This window comes from Eptatretus burgeri, chromosome 7 (assembly GCF_056783735.1).
Source record: "Eptatretus burgeri isolate ZD-2024b chromosome 7, Ebu_testis_v1, whole genome shotgun sequence".
Classification (NCBI taxonomy): domain Eukaryota; kingdom Metazoa; phylum Chordata; class Myxini; order Myxiniformes; family Myxinidae; genus Eptatretus; species Eptatretus burgeri.
Window position 1 is genome coordinate 4,672,900 of NC_140967.1, and position 20,040 is coordinate 4,692,939.

The following is a 20,040-nucleotide window of genomic DNA, read 5'->3' on the forward strand; positions in this document are numbered from 1 at the left end:
AACACCACAACGCCAAAGAACGTCGAGAGCAGCGAGTCCATCTAATCCATTCACTCCGGCCACGAACACCACCCCCCACCCCCGTCCACGTCATGACGTCATGTCGTCACCCGCAGCGCGCGTCACGTGGAGTGTTCGACACGCACAATGAGGTGAGACACCACAATCCCCTCTCCCGATGAAAGAAATGTTGACTCACTCAGAGTTTACGTCATGACATCATCTGCAACACACGTGACACAGTGTGTTCGATACCATGTTCAATGACGTTGGACACCACAGTTTCCTGAAATTCTCCTCTCCTTTATTTATTTATTCCGTACAAGTGTTACTCGATGAAGTTCCACTCTTTTGGGGAACGGGAGGAGTTACTGTGGAAACACCAGGAAGCCCAACATCAACAACAACAATAACAACAACAACACGAACTTGTGCGCCTCTTCGTGGTTGCCAGAACACATTTGGAGTCGGACAGTTGTGAAGGGTTCTTCGACGGACAAGCGGAAGCACGGCGACTGAGCGTGCACACACACATAGACACACACATAGACACACACACACATAGACACACACAGACACACAAAGACACACACACATACATAGACATACACACATACATAGACACACATACATAGACATAGACACACACACATAGACACACACACATACATAGATACACACACACATACATAGACTCACACACACATGGACCTACACACACATAGACACACACAGACACACAAAGACACACACACATACATAGACATACACACATAGACACACACACACATAGACACACACATAGACACACACACACATAGACACACACAGACACACATAGACACACACACATACATAGACATACACACATACATAGACACACATACATAGACATAGACACACACACATAGACACACACACATACATAGACATAGACACACACACATAGACACACACATACATAGACATATAAACAGACAGACACACACACACACACACACACATAGACACACACACACACACATAGACACACACACACACATACATAGACACACACACACATACATAGACACACACACACATACATAGACACACACACACATACATAGACACACACACACATACAGAGACACACACACACACACACAGACATAGACACACACACACACGTAGATACACACGCCCACCCGCACACACACACACACACACACGCACACACACACACACACACACACACACACACACATAGACACGCACACGCACACACACACATATATAGACACACACACACACACACACATACATAGACACGCACACGCACACACACACATATATAGACACACACACACACACACACACATATATAGACACACACAGACACAGACACAGACACAGACACAGACACACACGCGCGTTAAGAGAGAGACACCATGCCACGCCGGGGTGTTGACGACACGACACATTTGTACGAGGTTCGCGATGTTCGTCTCCATCCCAAAGGCCACACAGAGTACAAGGTAGTGATGAAGGTGAGTCACGGTGGGCGAGGAGAATGAACGTAAATCAGGTCAGCAAAGGGTGAGTGATTAACGAGGAGTGTGTCGGTGAAGGAATTGTGGGAGTGAGTGATTAACGAGGAGTGTGAAGGAATTATGGGAGTGAGTGATTAACGATGAGTGTGACGGTGAAGGAATTGTGGGAGTGAGTGATTAACGAGGAGTGTGTCGGTGAAGGAATTGTGGGAGTGAGTGATTAAGGAGGAGTGTGACAGTGAAGGAATTGTAGGAGTGAGTGATTAACGAGGAGTGTGACGGTGAAGGAATTGTGGGAGTGAGTGATTTACGAGGGTTGCGACAGTGAAGGAATTGTGGGAGTGAATGATTAACGAGGAGTGTGACGGTGAAGGAATTGTGGGAGTGAGTGATTAACGAGGAGTGTGACGGTGAAGGAATTGTGGGAGTGAGTTATTAACGAGGAGTGTGAAGGTATTGTGGGAGTGAGTGATTAACGAGGAGTGTGTCGGTGAAGGAATTGTGGGAGTGAGTGATTAACGAAGAGTGTGGCGGTGAAGGAATTGTGGGAGTGAGTGATTAACGAGGAGTGTGAAGGAATTGTGGGAGTGAGTGATTAACGATGAGTGTGACGGTGAAGGAATTGTGGGAGTGAGTGATTAACGAGGAGTGTGTCGGTGAAGGAATTGTGGGAGTGAGTGATTAACGAGGAGTGTGAAGGAATTATGGGAGTGAGTGATTAACGATGAGTGTGACGGTGAAGGAATTGTGGGAGTGAGTGATTAACGAGGAGTGTGTCGGTGAAGGAATTGTGGGAGTGAGTGATTAACGAGGAGTGTGAAGGAATTATGGGAGTGAGTGATTAACGATGAGTGTGACGGTGAAGGAATTGTGGGAGTGAGTGATTAACGAGGAGTGTGTCGGTGAAGGAATTGTGGGAGTGAGTGATTAACGAGGAGTGTGTCGGTGAAGGAATTGTAGGAGTGAGTGATTAACGAGGAGTGTGACGGTGAAGGAATTGTGGGAGTGAGTGATTTACGAGGGTTGCGGCAGTGAAGGAATTGTGGGAGTGAATGATTAACGAGGAGTGTGACGGTGAAGGAATTGTGGGAGTGAGTGATTAACGAGGAGTGTGACGGTGAAGGAATTGTGGGAGTGAGTGATTAACGAGGAGTGTGAAGGTATTGTGGGAGTGAGTGATTAACGAGGAGTGTGTCGGTGAAGGAATTGTGGGAGTGAGTGATTAACGAAGAGTGTGGCGGTGAAGGAATTGTGGGAGTGAGTGATTAACGAGGAGTGTGAAGGAATTGTGGGAGTGAGTGATTAACGATGAGTGTGACGGTGAAGGAATTGTGGGAGTGAGTGATTAACGAGGAGTGTGTCGGTGAAGGAATTGTGGGAGTGATTAACGAGGAGTGTGACTGTGAAGGAATTGTTGGAGTGAGTGATTAATGAGGAGTGTGACGGCGAAGGAATTGTGGGAGTGAGTGATTAATGAGGAGTGTGACGGTGAAGGAATTGTGGGAATGAGTGATTAACGAGGAGTGTGACGGTGAAGGAATTGTGGGAGTGAGTGATTAACGAGGAGTGTGACGGCGAAGGAATTGTGGGAGTGAGTGATTAACGAGGAGTGTGGCGGTGAAGGAATTGTGGGAGTGAGTGATTAACGAGGAGTGTGACAAGGAATTTGGGAGTGAGTGATTAACGAGGAGTGTGGCGGTGAAGGAATTGTGGGAGTGAGTGATTAACGAGGAGTGTGACGGTGAAGGAATTGTGGGAGTGAGTGATTAACGAGGAGTGTGACGGTGAAGGAATTGTGGGAGTGAGTGATTAACGAGGAGTGTGACGGCGAAGGAATTGTGGGAGTGAGTGATTAACGAGGAGTGTGACGGCGAAGGAATTGTGGGAGTGAGTGATTAACGAGGATTAGCCGAGGTGCAGCAGGTGCGGGCGGTGGCGACTGTGCAATGGTGGTGGCGGAGGTGCAGCGGGTGCGGGCGGTGGCGACTGTGCAATGGTGGTGGCGGAGGTGCAGCGGGTGCGGGCGGTGGCGACGGTGCAGTAATTGGAATTGCTAGAAATGAGATATGGGAGACAGTTTTTGTGGGTGATGAGATTATTAAATATGTAGATTCTTCATTCTGAAGGAAAGATTGCAGACAGAATTCTGTGTAGTTTAGAAGGAGCGGGAGTTAGGCCTAAGTCACATTTGCTCGACGGCGAGGATACGGCGGCCATACGCCCTCTGAATTGACAGAAACGTGCGGTGGCCTCAGGGTGGCCCTACGCCGTTTGGCTATCTTTTACTGGCCGTAAGGTCGCCGTGGAATTATAACGCGGAGTTAGAACTTTTTTCATTTCTATGTTCGCCGTAGCAATTCGACAAGCCGAAAAAAAAAACTGGTTAAAAAAAAAAATTAACCCATTCGTTACCGTCCGTCTGGCCGCACGTTCGCCTTCGGGCCCCCCTGCGGTTGCCTTGCGGGCACCTTGAGGCTACCTTGCGTCTGCCTTGAAAATTCTATGGCCGCCGCAGGGCCCCCTTAAGGTCACCGTGCGACATCAAATCAAAGACCGTACGGCAACCCCACGTTTTCGGTCTCCACAATTTCTAAGACCTAAGGCCTAAGTCACATTTGCTCTACGGCGAGGATACGGTGGCCGTATGCCCTCTGAATTGACAAAAACGTGCGGTGGCCGCAGAGTTTCTGAGGTGGTCTCAGGGTGGCCCTACGCCGTATGGCTATATTTTACAGGCTGTAAGGTCGCCGTGGAATTATAACACGGAGTTATAACTTTTTTTCATTTCTGCGTTCGCCGTAGCAATTCGACAAGCCGAAAAAAAAAAAATCTTCTTCTCCTTTCGGCTGCTCCCGTTAGGGGTCGCCACAGCAGATCATCCGATCCGCATAGTGATTTGGCACATGATTTACGCCGGATGCCCTTCCTGACGCAACCCTGGTCGCCTCTTACGACACAGGGATATGGTACACCTATTTTAACCGGGGTATACACCGGCCCAGTACACTGGTACTCATTTCGCCGACCTCGGAAGGATGACAGGCTGAGTCAACCCCCTGGTGTATTAATTCAGTGGCCCAACGGGGCTTGAACTCAGGACCTTTTGGATCCCAAGCCGCTGCCCTAACCACTGCGCCAACGACAAGCCGAAAAAAAAAATAACTGGTAAAAAAAAATTAAAACAAATTAACCCATTCGTTACCGTCCGTCTGGCCGCACGTTCGCCTTAGGGCCCCCCTGCGGGCACCTTGCGTCTGCCTTGAAAATTCTATGGCCGCCGCAGGAACGCCCTAAGGTCACCGTGTGACATCAAATAAAAGACCGTATGGCAACCCCACATTTTCGGTCTCCACAATTTATAAATACGCCATGCGGCTCCCCGAAAAATAAAAACATATGTGACTGCTACATTGTGTGACCGTGGAAATACTGCGGCCGCCGTATAATTGCTAGTGGCCATAGATTTTGGAGACCCCACGGCCGCCGTGGCAAATGTGATTTAGGCCTCAATACGCCGTGCAGCTCCCCGAAAAATAAAAACAAATGTGACTGCTACATTGTGTGACCGTGGAAATACTGCGGCCGCCGTATAATTGCTAGTGGCCATAGATTTTGGAGACCCCACGGCCGCCGTGGCAAATGTGACCTAGGCCTTAGGGACATTGGAGGAAGGGTAAACGATATTGTGTTGGGTCACGGCAGGAAGAAGTTGGTTGTGGTCCACCTCGGTGCGAATGATGTCGGGAAAATTTACTCGGAGGTTTTGAAAAACACACAGGATATTGGGAAAGCGGCTGAAAGCAAAAGGGTTGTGAGGTCATGTTTCCTGGGATCCTCCCAAGATTAGGAAACAATATAGAAATTATGAGCAGAGCAATAGACATCAACCAATGGCTGGAAGAATGGTGTCAGGAGGGAGGTTTTCCATTTAAGAAGCAGTGGGAATAATTTAAGGGACAAATGGAGTGTTTCTGGAATGATGGCCGAATATTGAATAGAAAGGGGGCAGCAAGGTTTGCAGTGTGAATTGAGGAATGAGTTCAGGCTTTTTTAGGTCAACGGAGGGTGGGGAAGCTATAAAGGAAGGAACGGATGAAGTAATTGGGATGAGTAAGGCGAGGCAGGAATATCGAAGTTCAGGAAGGGAAAAGTTAAATATATTCCATACCAATGCCAGAAGTTTAAATTAATAATCGGATGGAAGAGCTTTAAGCCAAAGTTGATCGCGAGGAGTATGATATAGTTGCAGTGAGTGAGACATGGTTGAAGGAGCAGAGTAACTGGAGGACAGGATTAGAGACCAGGGTAGTTGAGTAGTGAGATCAGGAACACTATGAAGGAGAAGCAGAAGGTATTTATTAGGTATAAAATAACAGGACTGGAGTGAGATTGATATCACTATCGGAGTAAACGCATGCAAGTGAAGAAAATAACTCAACAAGCCAAAAGAGAGTATGAGAAGGACATGGCTAAATATATTAAACATAACCTTTCCGGTTCTGGGTTTGGAGCATCAACAGGTCTCCTTCAGGGCTCTCTGCTGACGATCTCAAAGTTAAGTTTCCGGTCGATATCTGTCCCATTTTAACTGGTTATTTTCTCACCAACATGTTACTGTGTGTTCCTAGTTCGGTTTTGTTTCAAAAATCATGCTATTTTGTGAGATTTTGTTGCCTTTGTCTTCCCACATGCTCGAGGCCTACCCTTGAGGCTTGAGGCCCAGTGGTTCCCCTCGGTGTACGATCGTGTTTATTTGTTTTTTCTCCCCATTACCTTCAATTTCTATCTTCCCCACTTTCCTAACATCCCCCATCCCTCCCAACTAATCACTCTATTTCTTATCTTAAATCAAAAACAAACAAACAACAACAAAAAAAACGCTACCTTTCTCCTTGCTCACTCACAAGTCTCTCTTCTTCTTCTTCTTCTTCTTCTTCTTCTTCTTCTTCTTCTTCAGCTCCTCCTCTTCTTCTTCCTCCTCTTCTTCTTCTTCTTCCTTGATGTTTTCTACAACACTTCCATGACCTAATCTGTTGAAAACTCTCTCAAACATTAATAATAATAACAAAAACGATCTCTTATAATGCTTCATCTTCCTCTTTCACCTGTGTGGCACTCTTCACTGTTTCATAATGCACAACACTTCTACGATTTAAACAGGTCAGGTCAGGTATGGGAGCATGTGCCAGAACAGCACGTCGCTGCGTCCACTTTCCGCCGGTACTCCAGGGGCCTCCGTCTGGCCATCCCCCAGGCAGATGCCAGACCCATCCCCATCTCCTTGAGATGATGGTCAACCTGTTGCAACCATGAGGCACGTGGTCGACCCACTGGCCTCCTCCACTCATGAGACTCCCTCGCTGAGAGAATCTGGTGAGCAGGATCAGAGTCAGGAAAACGAGCCACATGTCCATACAGCCGCAACTGACGCTCACGGACTATGCAGGTAACAAATCTCATCCGAGTCTCTCTCAGCAACCGCTCGTTGGACACAAAATCCGACCAGCGATAGCCAAGGATTCTCCGAAGAGACCTGGTACCAAAGGAATTAAGTCTCCGTCTCAGATCCTTGGTCAGAGTCCAAGTCTCGCACCCATAGAGCAAGACTGGAAGTACCAAGGACCTGAAGACTCGGACTTTCGTCCTCCCGCACAGGTACCGGCAGCGCCACACCCCATGATCCAGTGAATCCATGACTCCCCAGGCCCGACCCAGACGTCTATTGACCTCTGACTCGCAGCCAGCAGAGACATGAATATCACTGCCAAGGTAAGTGAATCTCTCCACGACCTCAACATCCTCACCATAAACAGACACAGACAGGACAGCAGCATCCAAGATATCACCGAAAGCCTGGATCTTAGTTTTGACCCAAGAAACCCGTAATCCCAACGGCTCCGACGCCTCATTCAGCACCTCGAGGGCCCCCAAGAGGATGTCTAAAGTCTCCGCAAAGATGACTGCATCATCTGCAAAGTCAAGGTCCGAGATCTTGACATTCCCAAATGACGCACCGCAACTTGATCTCTCCGACATCCTCCCTAGAATCCAGTCCATACAAGTGCTGAAAAGTGTGGGGGCAAGTACATATCCCTGACGAACTCCAGTAACAACTGGAAATAAGTCAGAGATGGTACCACCACACTTCACAGCACTCTCAGTACCAGAGTAGAGTTCAGACATCAGATCGATCAGTTTTGGTGGCACCCCACGAAGACCAAGAATCCTCCAGAGGACATCCCGATTCACTGAATCGAACGCTTTACAGAGATCAACATAGGCTGCAAGCAGCCCCTGCCGAAACTCTCGTCTGCGTTCGGTGAGGACACGAAGTGCAAGGATACGGTCAATCGTTGACCTCTTCTGTCAGGTCAGGTTCGATCTGTGACCTGCTACAGGTACCATGTAAACCTGTACTAACCTGTTCCATGGTCGGGTTGTCGGCGACTAAACCGTCTCCCCCACCAGGTTTCTGGTGAGGAGGGTGTTTGGATATGGACACCCAGCAGGATTAAAAACAAAACCTGTCAAAGGGCGGAGGAGCTCCTTGTGAGCCAACGGCCATCCATATCTAGTGCCCAACTGTGTCTGCGGACGTCCTCCTGCAGTTGGGTCACTTCTTATTAGGAGGTTGGTGGCAGGATTTGCACTCCAGCCACCGTAAAACCCTTCATTCCGCAAAACGCAAAAACGCAAAAAAATCTGAAAACCCACTCCGTGGGAGTACCTCCTGTGCAGCTTCCCTTCACAGGGCAGCTCACCGGATGACGGGATTGGGGCAAAGCCTTCGGGACCCCCAATCTTTGATAGGAGGGAAACCACGGGGTAACATCCCTGGGTCAGATTGCGGGAGAGTATGTCGGAGTGGTGCTGAGGTGTCGTCCACCAGACGGCGGTCTCCTTGGGTTAACCTGAGGCGGTCCCTTCGGGTGGGTGCCTGGAATGTCCTATCCCTAAGAGAGGATGATCACCTGTCTCTGTTATCATCTGAGCTCAAGCGTTTGGACATCGGGATTGCAGCTCTCTCTGAGGTTCGGAGACCGGATTGCGGCGAGATAATGGTGGGTGGTTACACCTACTATTGGTCTGGTCGCTCTGATGGTTACCATACCCAAGGAGTTGCTGTAGCTGTGTCCAATAAGCTGAGCCCAATGATAATTGAGGTAACACCGGTCAACGAGCGTATTATGAGATTAAGGATTCGTCACTCCTTAGGTGTCATTTCCCTGGTCTCTGTTTATGCTCCGACTGAGGCGAGTGATCTCACCGTGAAGGATGCATTCTACGCCACACTCGAGTCTGTGGTTGATCAGTGCCCCAGACGAGATACACTTCTAGTCTTGGGGGATTTCAATGCATCGACTGGAACTGATAGGGACGGTTATGAGGTGTGTGTTGGTCCCCATGGGTCAGGAACTATGAACCAGAATGGCACTAAGTTCCTTGACTTTGCAAGAAGTCATGGACTTCGGGTGGCTGGTTCATGGTTTCAGCGCCCACAAGCTCATCGCTGGACTTGGTATTCCAACGCTGGCGGTGTGGCAAAGGAGATTGACCATGTCCTCATTGACGGTTGTTGGAGGATGATCCAGAACTGCAGGGTCTACCGGAGTGCTCAGTTCGTCAATACTGACCACAGGCTTGTTGTAGCAACTCTAAAGCTGCACCTTAAATCCTGGAGAATGGTACCATCCCAGCTGAGACTGGATGTTGCCAAGCTCAGGGATGAGAGAGTAGCTGAGGAGTTTGCGAACAGGCTGAGTGGACACTTGGGGGGTCTGGGCGCTTTGGGGGGTCCTGAAGAGTTGTGGAGCGCCTTCAAGACCACCGTCCTTGATGTTGCCGGTGGATGCCTTGGAACTCACCGCAGGGCAAAGAAGAATTTTGTCTCTCAAGGGACACTGGATACCATTGACCAGAGTCGCAGGGCCAGGCTGAATGGCAGAGCTGAGCTGTTCAGGGAGCTGAGGCGTAAAACTGTACGTGCACTGAGGGTGGACAAGGAGGCCTATGTGCGAGAAATCTGTGAGGGCGTAGAGCATCACCTGTGGACAGGTGATTCTCGTCCCGCTTACAGGGGAATTCGCGCATTACGTTCATCCAAGCCCATCCCTCGGAGCACTACAGTTCGAGCAGAGAGTGGTAGGCTCTTGACAGAGGAGTCTGAAGTGAAGCCCCGCTGGGCCGGTTACTTTGAGCGGTTGTACCAGGCTGATCCCCCAACTGTCGACTTGGACGTCAAGGGTGTTACAATCCCTGTTGCTGACCCTCGAATCAACTGTGGTCCACCTACGCTTGTGGAAACACGGGCTGCGGTGAACCAGTTGAAACGGGGCAAAGCTCCAGGGATCTGTGGCATCCATGCCGAACTTCTCAAGGCTGGTGGAAATGCTGCACTCGTGTCATTGCATGCAGTTTTGTGCTCTGCCTGGAACACAGGCATCATCCCAACTGACTGGAAGAGGGGCCTTGTTGTCCCTCTCTGGAAAGGGAAGGGTGATCGCCAAGACTGCAACAACTACCGAGGGTTGATGCTGCTCTCAGTGCCGGGCAAGGTCTTTGCTCGGATAATTCTCGATAGGGTTCGCCACCATCTGCTTGAGCACCAGCGTCCAGAGCAGTCCAGATTTAAACAGACTGCTCTCAATTCGACCATCCCTTCATACCTTGCCTGAAAAATCCAACTGTTACAGCGTTTCTTCTCTCCATTCTCTGAATTCGCCTTTATTGCATTCCTCAAGAATTGTGTTAAATCGCATCTCTGACCAAAAACTTAAAAAAAAAAAAACCCAGTTTGCAATGAATGTTCACTTTCCATCAACCATATTTTTTTTTCCATTTTCAGTGCCAACGCAACCATCACACTCTTCTCCCTCCAAGCCTCCCTCTCACCTCTCTCAAAAACTCCCCCCTCACCTTTCCCCCACCATTCATCCCCCTCACTTATCCTTCTCAAAGTTGCCCCCCTCTCATCCACAAAGCTGCCTCCTTCCACTGCCCTCTCACCTCCATCTCTTCACTGCACCTCCTCAAATTCTCAACTGCCTTTTTCCCCTCTCTTGTCCTCCCTTTCCCCCAGCACCACAGAGTCTTTTCTCCTCCTCATCCGGCCCCCTCCCCAAGCTATTCTGCAATCCCCCACACTCTTTCAACAACCCTCCTTACCTCCCTCCTCATCCCTTGTCCTACCCCTCTCCCCTCCCACCCTCTGCACCCAAAGCCTCCTCCCCTCCCTCTTCATTAACAGTGTGGACCTCAAATATCCGGGGCCTTCGCTCAAACCTTTCAGATCTTTCCATACAGGTTGCCACTGACAAACCAGACATAATCTGCCGAACAGAAACATTCCTCCCCCATGACGTGTCTGACTCCCAAGTATCTCTCCGTGGTTACTCCCTCCTCCGGTATGACAGAACTGAGCCTCGTCCTGGTTGAGGAGTTGTTCTCTTCATCAAAGACTCTATTCCTCATTCTCCATGCACTGCCCTCATTCCCCCACACCACCAGGAATACCTCTTGCTATGGCTTCCCCTCCACTCCCACCTCATATTTATGTGTGCATTGTGCACTGTACTGTCCACCTAACAGTGATGAGTCCATCTCCACCTCACTCTCCGAAAACATGGACCAACTTCTATCTTCTCATCTAAACTCTCTCTTCCTCATATGTGGCGACTTAAATTGTCATCATGCCAGTTGGCGAGGTGTGGGTACCTCTCTCACCTGCCATGGCACCTCAGCAAAAGCTTTCTGTGACTCATTGGGACTGACTCAATCGGTCAACTTCCCTACCCGGATCTCACCCAATGGTACTCCATCTCTTCTGGATCTGATTTTGACAAATTTTCCTGACAATATCTGCTGCTCTTCCTCCACTCCAAACGGTTCTTCGGACCACGTTCTTGTCAAAGTGGACATCTCTCTGGCTATTATCAGAGAACCACCTCACCGCCTTCGAGTCTGGCATTTCAGTCAAGCCGACTGGCAGGGTCTCCAAGCAGCCATCAAACTTACAGACTGGTCTTCTATCTATCTACTTTCTCCAACATCAACTCATCCTGGGAATTATTTCAAAGAAACTTGCTCTCCCTCATGCACAGATTTATCCCCTCTCGTGTTCAGTTGTCCTACCCTTCCTCCCGCCCTTGGTTCACTGAAGCTTGTGGTGAGGCAGTTGTCCTGAAACAACTTGCCTTTGCCTCATGGAAAACAAATCCAAACTGAGGGTAATCTCAGTTCCTTCAACAAAGCTCGGAACAAGTGTGTATCTACCCTCAGGAGAGCAAGAAAACAACATCTTTCTAATCTCAAGTCTGAACTCTCAAACCTCTCTCCCTCCTCAAAATCCTGGTGGCGTCGAATCAAATCTGTTTCTGGTGTATGTTCCCCCTCCATCCCCCCCTTACCTCAAATGGCCGCACTGCTAATACCGCACGTGAAAAAGCTGAATGCCTAAACTTGGTGTTTGCAGCTAAATCTTGTGTCCAAAACCCATCACTATCTCTACCCACCTTACCCAGTCGCACCCAACTGTCCCTGGACTCTGTGTCCTTTCTCCTGACAAGGTGGAGAGCTTGCTGTCAAACCTCGACTCAGATTCTGCAACCGATCCAGATGGCATCAGCCCACGTGTCCTCAAAGCCTGCTCTTCTGCTCTTGCTCACCCTCTCTCTGTTCTATTCACCCTCTCATTTGCTCAAGGTCATCTGCCATCTGCTTGGAAATCAGCAAACATCCCTGCCCTGCATAAAAAGCTGCAAAAACAGATCCCTGCAACGACAGACCAATCAGACTTCTCCACATCATCAGCAAGGTTATGGAATCCATCATCGCTTCAGACATCAAATCCTTCCTCTTCTCCAATGGCTTGGTTTCCGATCATCAATTTGGTTTCAGACCAGGTCACTCTTCCCTGGATATGCTGCTTCTGCTCTCTCAACAATGGATGGAGGTCCTCAATGCCAGACAGGAAATCCGAGCCGTATCCCTGGACATATCACGTGCTTTTGACACAGTCTTGCACCCTGCCCTACTCACCAAACTCTCTTCCCATGGTATCCAAGGCCATCTCCACTCATGGTTCGCAGACTTCCTCTCCTGTCGCAGTCAACGTGTGGCCCTAAATGGAGTTCTTTCATCCCCTCTTCCTGTCCAGGCTGGAGTTCCTCAAGGTAGCATTCTGGGCCCTGTTCCTTTTCTGGTTTTCATCAATGATCTCTCCGACTCTCTGGAAAATCCTCTATATCTCTTTGCTGATGACTGCACCCTCTGCCGCACCATGTGTCATCCCTCAGATCAGCAAGCAGCAGCTTCTTCACTCACTGCAGATCTGGTCCAACACGTGGAACATGTCTTTCAATCCAGACAAATCTAACACTCTCACTATGTCTCTTCAAAAGGACCGTTTAGAACCCCCCCATCCACTTTCTCAACAATCCTCTGGAAGAAGTCCTTTCTTTCAAGCTTCTGAGTCTCACTGTCTGCCATGACCTTTCCTGGGAAAGCCACATTTCAAACCTCGCCTCAAAAGTGAGTCGCCGACTGGGAATTCTCCGTCGTGCAAAGTCCTTCCTCGGCCCACCTGAGCTCCTGACCACTGACAAAGCTTTTGTCTGCAGCCTGATGGAGTACTGCTCTCCCCTCTGGGCTGGTGCTCCTGCCTCCCACCTTTCTCGGCTTCACGCTGTAGAAACCAAGGCATTTCGGATCATTGGCATCTCCCACAATGAAGCTGAGTCTTTGGGCCTCTCACTCAATCACTGCAGGTTGGTCGGTGGTCTTTCTGTCTTCTACCGTCTCCTCTCCACCTCGCCCCCCTCCTGCTCTCTCTCTGCAATTTGTCCCCACCACAGGGCGCTCAAGGTCCGCCAACAATCCCGTTCTGGTAAAACTACCAAAATCACGAATCGCTGCTCACCTTCACTCTTTCATTCCTCTTTTTCCCCGCCTTTTAAGTCCCTGTAATGTCCATCTTCTATTCCCCATGTTCCCCGTCCCATCCCTCTCCCTTCAACAGATCTCCTAATGTCTCTGTTCCCCACTGTTTTCTCCTACCCACTCCCTCCCCTCTTGTCTTATGCCCCCCTTGCTGTGCGTTGTCCGTTAGCTCTCTCACGAGCCTCGGCAAGGTATCCAAAAAAAAAGGCTTTCTTTAAGTTTTTCAGGGGAAAATAACAGGTTAGGACCAGTGTGGGCCCATTGAGGAATATCACCGGGAGAGTGGTTTGTGATAAAAGTGAGATGGCAGGCTTATTAAACAGGTATTTTTCTTCAACTTTTACACAATAACATTCAGGAGAATTACCAACAGCTGAGAGTATCTATCGAGGAGGTGAGGAAGGGCTTTCGCAGAAGATCCGAGTTGGAGTGGAGGAAGTAAAGGAACAGCTAGGTAATCTAAGAGTGGATAAGGCTCCGTTCCAGATAATATACACCCGAGAGTATTGATGGAGGTGGCTGAGCAGGTAAGTGAGATGTTAACTGATATTTTCAATCGTTCACCGGAGTCAGGACAGGTACCGGAGGATTGGAGAGTAGCAAATGTAACATCATTGTTTAATAAAGGATCCAGTGAAGAATTGGGAAACTCTCGACCTGTTAGTTCGACTTCAGTGTTGGGGAAGGTGTTGGAGACATTTAAATGAATACAAACTAATTAAAGGTAGTCAGCATGGGTTTACCAAAGGTATTTCCTGTTTAACAAATCTTTCAGAGTTTTATGAAGCAGTGTCTGATTGGGTGGATGAGGGAAAGGTAGTAGACATTGTATATCGCGACTTTAAGAAGGTATTTCATAAGGTACCACATCGGGGTATGTTCGCCAAGGTGAGGGCTTGTGGAGTGGCTGGTCAGGTCGATAATTTGATTGCAAACTGGTTTAGTGATAGGAAGTTTTTAGTGATGGCTGTGAGTGGGAGGATGTCTTGCTGGGAGGATGTAAGTAGTGGGGTCCCGCAGGGATCAATACTCGGACCACTACTATTCATTATTTACATCAACGATTTGGATAGTGGGGTAAAGGGTAAGCTTTCCAAATTTGCGGATGACACAAAGCTTGGAGGTGAGGTGGATAGCAGAGCGGGTGGTGATCAGATACAAGAGAGTATTGATACTTGTATTGATTGGGCAAAAGATTGACAGATGTAATTTAACCTGAGTCGGTGTAAGGTGTTGGGGATAGGAAAGAACAATGAAAATCGAGATTACAGGATGTAAGCGGTAATTTTGGAGCGTGTCACACGGGAGAAGGATCTGGGGGTGGTAATAGATATGGGAGGTAAACAGGCAGCGCAGTGCTTGGCAGCTGTAGGGAAAGCAAACAGGGTTTTAGGCTGTGTAAGGAGGGGGATCCTTTATAAATCAAGAGGTGGTGTTAACATTGTACAGGAATCTAGTGAGGGAAACATCTAGAATATTGTGTGCAGTTTTGGTCACCACAACTCAGGAAGGACAGAGATGCCATTGAGAGGGTTCAGCGCAGGGCTACTAGATTGATTCTGGGCCGAGCTCGACTCAGATATGAGGAGCGGCTGAAAGAGACAGGGCTTTATTCACTAGAAAGGAGGCGGTTGCGAGGAGATATGATCGAGATGTTTGAGATAATGAAAGATATCGATAAAATAAGTGAAGATGAATTATTCAACAGAGTAGACAGTGACAGTGACAGAACCAGGGCCATAGCTTGAGAGTAAAAGGAGGAGAGTTAAGACTGTGGTAAGGTCGGGGACTTTCACTCAGAGTAGTTAATGCATGGAATGGTCTCCCTGGAAAGGTTGTGGCAGCAGAAAAAGTAGACAAGTTTAAATTAGAATTAGATCAGTACCTGGAAGTTATGGGGATAGAGGGGTATGGGGATGTTGATAGGACTTTTAGGTAGTTTGAGTATTGATTGTGTACAGAGTGCTGTTGGTGGGAGTCTTGTTAAGGGGGGTTGTGTGGTTGATGTGTGTTTTTAACCAAGCCCATGCCCCCTCTCCGAGGGAGAGAAAAGAGGGGAAAAAAAATATTATAATCATAGAAAAATTACAACAAATATAAAATACAAAAAAACCCATCAAAAACAACAAAAACAAATACAATTTTTTTCTTTTCTTTCATTAATTAAAACTAGCCGAAACCCCGTCACGGACGGATTCCGTTCCATGAGCCCAATATGACAACCAGTGGCGTCTTGTAAGAGCCGGATCCCAGTCGATGTACTCCACGGCCTTACCTAGTGAGGCCTACAAAACGTCCTTGTACACTACTCCTTGTGAAGAAGTCCCCTGATTTGTGCGCGTGTCTACTTTGACGTACAAACACCGTGTCAAAACTTCTCAGGTCACAGTACCGAGAAAAACGTGACGCGACCGCTAGGAGGAGCACAAAATTGGTCCTTCAGTATTAATATATAGATTGGTGATGATGATATTGGGTTGGTGTGGTGTTCGCGCATGCATGATGGGCTGAATGGCTTCCACTTGTGTTCGATTTCCTTGTTGTCCTTGTAATTACCCTGCACTCGAGAAACGAAAATCAGGGTTAAGCAATCAGTAGCTTACGTACGTATGGCGTATGTTGTGTCTGCATTTTGTTAAGAGCGTACATCGAAAACTGTTCAGCGGAGGAAATTCAAACCTTACCACATGTTACATGACCATGTGATATTGCGGTCGCTCTTTTGAGGTCAACATAGGCCAAAAGTTCAACATCGGTCAAACTTCTAAAATTGTATATTTTCATCTGATTGACTTGATATTTGAAGAAAATTTGCAGATCAGGCCACTCAATTGAACCACCAATTATTTTTGAGGCCAACATCAGCAAAAAGGTCAACATAGGCTGAAATTTCCGAAATCCTCAATTTTCATCTGATTCACTTGAAATGTGAACAGGATTTTCATTAAAATGACCATCATGTGTCACGTGGTCTGGCAGCCATATTGGATCGAAGGGAAGATCTTTGAAAAATTTTCGTAGGAGAAACCGCCTAACCGATCAATGCAAAATTTAACTAATTGATCAACTACCCATGGGATATATGGTTTGATAAAGATGACGTCATCAGTCACGTGGTCTGGCAGCCATATTGGACTAAAGTTAAAAAAATATATATATATATATATAAAAACCTCAAAAAAACAAAAACCTTGGCTCACACCAAGTCCTTCTCAAGACTGCATGGGGTAGGCATACCATGCAGTTAATAGACATAATTATGGTGCAACTGATGTTCAAATCGAACATAATTAAGAGACGTAAGTACAAAGTGTAAATTTTTCCAGAGACAGACAGACACGTCGGCAGACATGAATGGCTTTTTCCAGGTGGTATGGATTATGAGTATACCTACATGACGGAGGAATGCTCTGAACATCGGTTGTAGTATTGTTTTGAATCTGAGTACAGCCACAATTTTTTGCTGACACAATGAAGCACCGCTTTTAATCGCTTGCTCCGCTTGCTGAGCGGCTACGTGAGCGGATTGCAAAGCGGTTGATATGGAACGACTGGCTTGGAAAGCGATAGCAAGCCGCTTGCTAACGGAACACAGCCCTGCTTGGGCAGCAGCTTCTGCACTACAAGTACTTTGCATGCTTCATGTGATTGGTCGAGTTATTTGGATACAAAGGGCAGCCAGCACACACACAATACAAAACTCGGATATGCTGATATCAGTATCACTGACACCTGCTCGTCCAACATTTCATTTCAAAATGATGGGTATGAACTGTTGGGCCTTCCCCAAACTGTTGCCACAAAGTTGGAAGCACAGAATCGTCTACAATGTCATTGTATACTGTCGCGTTTAGATTTCCCTTCACTGGACCTAAGGGGCCGAGTCCGAGCCATGAAAAACAGCCCCAGAACATTATTCCTCCTCCACCAAACTTTACAGTTAGCACTATGCATTCGGACAGGTAGCGTTCTCCTGGCATCCGCCAAACCCAGATTCGTTAGTCGGACTGCCAGATGGGAAAGTGTCATTCATCACTCCAGAGCCGAATGGTGGTGAGGTTTGCATTGTGCGTGGTGATCTTAGGCTTGTGTGCAGCTGCTCTGCCATGGAAACTCATTTAATGAAGCTCTCGACGTACAATGTTTGTGCTAACGTTGCTTCCAGAGGTAGTTTGGAACTCGGTAGTGAGTGTTGCAACTGACGACAGATGATTTTTCTGTGCTACGCGCTTCAGCACTCGGCGGTCCCGTTCTGTGAGCTTGTGTGGTCGACCACTTCGTGGCTGAGCTGTTATTGCTCCTGGACATTTCCACTTCACAATAACAGCACTTACAGTTGACTGAGGCAGCTCCAGCTGGGTAGAAATTTGACAAACTGACTTGTTGGAAAGGTGGCATCCGATGACGGTCCCTAATGGTAAACTATGACCCCCAGGTGCCCTGTGCTCATGGCTCCTCTTTTGATAATCTTCTGCCTCATATGATGACTACCAAATTTGGTGTTTTGTTCCACCTTTCATGATTGTGACTAAAGTTTGCACTAAGGAACTTCAATACAAGGTCATGGCCATGTTTGTCTAATGTCAAGTCTTGTGTTTTCCTGATTGTGTTTCTGAACAGGTTTCTTCACAGAAACGTCCAGCGGATGTGCAGGAGGTATGTTTTATCGAATACTATCACATTAACCGTAGGATAACTGCATCAACCCCCCTATAGTGACACACACACACACACAGTTACATTTCTACTGTGATTTAACTTGTATATGCAATTCTGACATGTGAAAACACAGCCCCAAGTGGGCTGACAGCATCTCTTGAGGTTGTAGTCCGAGAATTGAAGCCATGCCAACTCGATCACCTGGAACTGAAAGTTGCAGGGCAAGATTTGGGGAACCCCCCCTGGAAGCCCCACTGATCAGATATCAAAAAATGTAAGACCGAGCGATCCTGCAGACCATCAAGGAGAAAGGCTGTATTGGGTTTCAGAGTAATCAGTTGGTGAATAAGGGATGAGTAAGGATCCGAAGTTTCAGGGGGTGCCCTCCCCTCCCTCCCCGGAGCCCCTATGATCCAAAATCGAAAAATTGTGGCACGAACGATTGTGTGGACCACTGTCTTGTATTCATGTGTCAAGTTTTAGAAAAATCAGCCGCATGATAAGTGATAAGGGAGGAGTAAAAAATAGGGATATGAAGGTTTTGGGATAACCCCCACTGGGAGTCCTCATGATCGAAAAATAGAAGGATGAGTGATTGTGCGGGCTACTGTCTTGTATTCATGTGTCCAATTGGGATCCAAACTTTCGGGGATAACCCCCCCCACCCCCCATTAACCGAAATTGAAAAGTCGAAGCCTGAGCAATTGTGTGGGGTACTGTCTGGTATTAATGTGTCAAGTTTCAGAACAATCAGCCTGGTGATAAAGGAGGAGTAGGAAAAATAGCAAAAAGTTTATAAAAAATATGACCGGAGGGATGGACAGACAGACATCCGAACACATCATGACCCATTTTATAAGTTCATCAATTTGAGAATCGAGATGACCTAAAATAGCACGACCACATTCCTTTTCCCTTGATATTTATCATATAATGAGGAATATGTATTTAATAACATGCATTACACATTGATCAGAGTAACAAATATTGACGATTGCACCTGTCTGTGATCAGATAGTTATCGATCAAACATTCACATCCAACTTTATTGGAGTTATTACATTGAGAGGCAACAATATTTATTTATTTTATTTATTTTAAGCCAGAGAGATTTGCTGTTGACATGACTTCTGAGATGTTGATGGATCAAAGCAGAACAATTCATACATAACTGCAGCGGCACTCAGGAGAGCACATACCTCCTCCAGGCTGAACAATTTAAGTTTTGTATCCCACTGAGTCGGATCTGGATCCGGACCTGAACCAAAATCAAATTGGCTTGTTCTTGTTACCTACCCAACTCATCCACCAAGTTTTGACAAAACTCATCCACAACTTTTTGAGACACCATGCTGTACATAGTTTTTGGCCCCATTTCTCAATGGTGAAGAATCAGTTTAAAAAAAAAAAAACTTTAAAAAATTCTCTTATCTGGGCCCAGATTCTGATTCTTCACCAAAATTGAATCTGTTCTTCTTTGTGCCACATCTAACCTGTCCACCAAGTTTCATCCGAATCCGTCCAACTTTTTTGAGATGTCGTGCTATGTATCGTTTTTTAGTCCTATCCCTTATTGGTGAAGAATCACTTTGAAATTCTAGTATCCGGATACATATCCGTATCATCACCAAAATCTAATCAATCCATCCTTGTCACAAACTCAACCTGCCCACAAAATTTCATCCCAATGCGTCCAGAAAATTTTGAGATATCCTCCACACAACCAAATTGACAGGAGTGAAAACAAAACCTCCGTCCACCTTCGGTTAGGTTAGGTATGGGAGCATGCGCTGGAGCGGCGCGGCGCTGTGTCCACTTCCATCAGTACTTCAGGGGCCTCCATCTGGCCAACCCCCAGGGAGATTCCTGACCCATCTCCATCTCCTTGGGATGCTGACCAACCTGCTGCAAC

At 47.4% G+C, this 20,040-nt stretch overlaps 1 protein-coding gene across 2 annotated transcripts in view; it reads left to right on the plus strand.

Annotated features, from left to right (window-relative positions):
• The first annotated feature begins 1,212 nt into the window (after positions 1-1,212).
• LOC147022589 (sorting nexin-15-like) overlaps positions 1,213-20,040 on the plus strand; it is a 59,770-nt gene continuing 40,942 nt past the window's right edge. Inside the window, exons 1-2 of one of the 2 annotated variants that reach the window (XM_085887307.1) lie at positions 1,213-1,529; positions 18,090-18,125. In XM_085887307.1, the coding sequence (XP_085743433.1) occupies positions 1,431-1,529; positions 18,090-18,125 (135 nt within the window). In that variant the 5' untranslated portion in view covers positions 1,213-1,430. The remainder of the gene's footprint in view (positions 1,530-18,089; positions 18,126-20,040) is intronic. The other variant, XM_085887306.1, reaches the window with a different exon arrangement.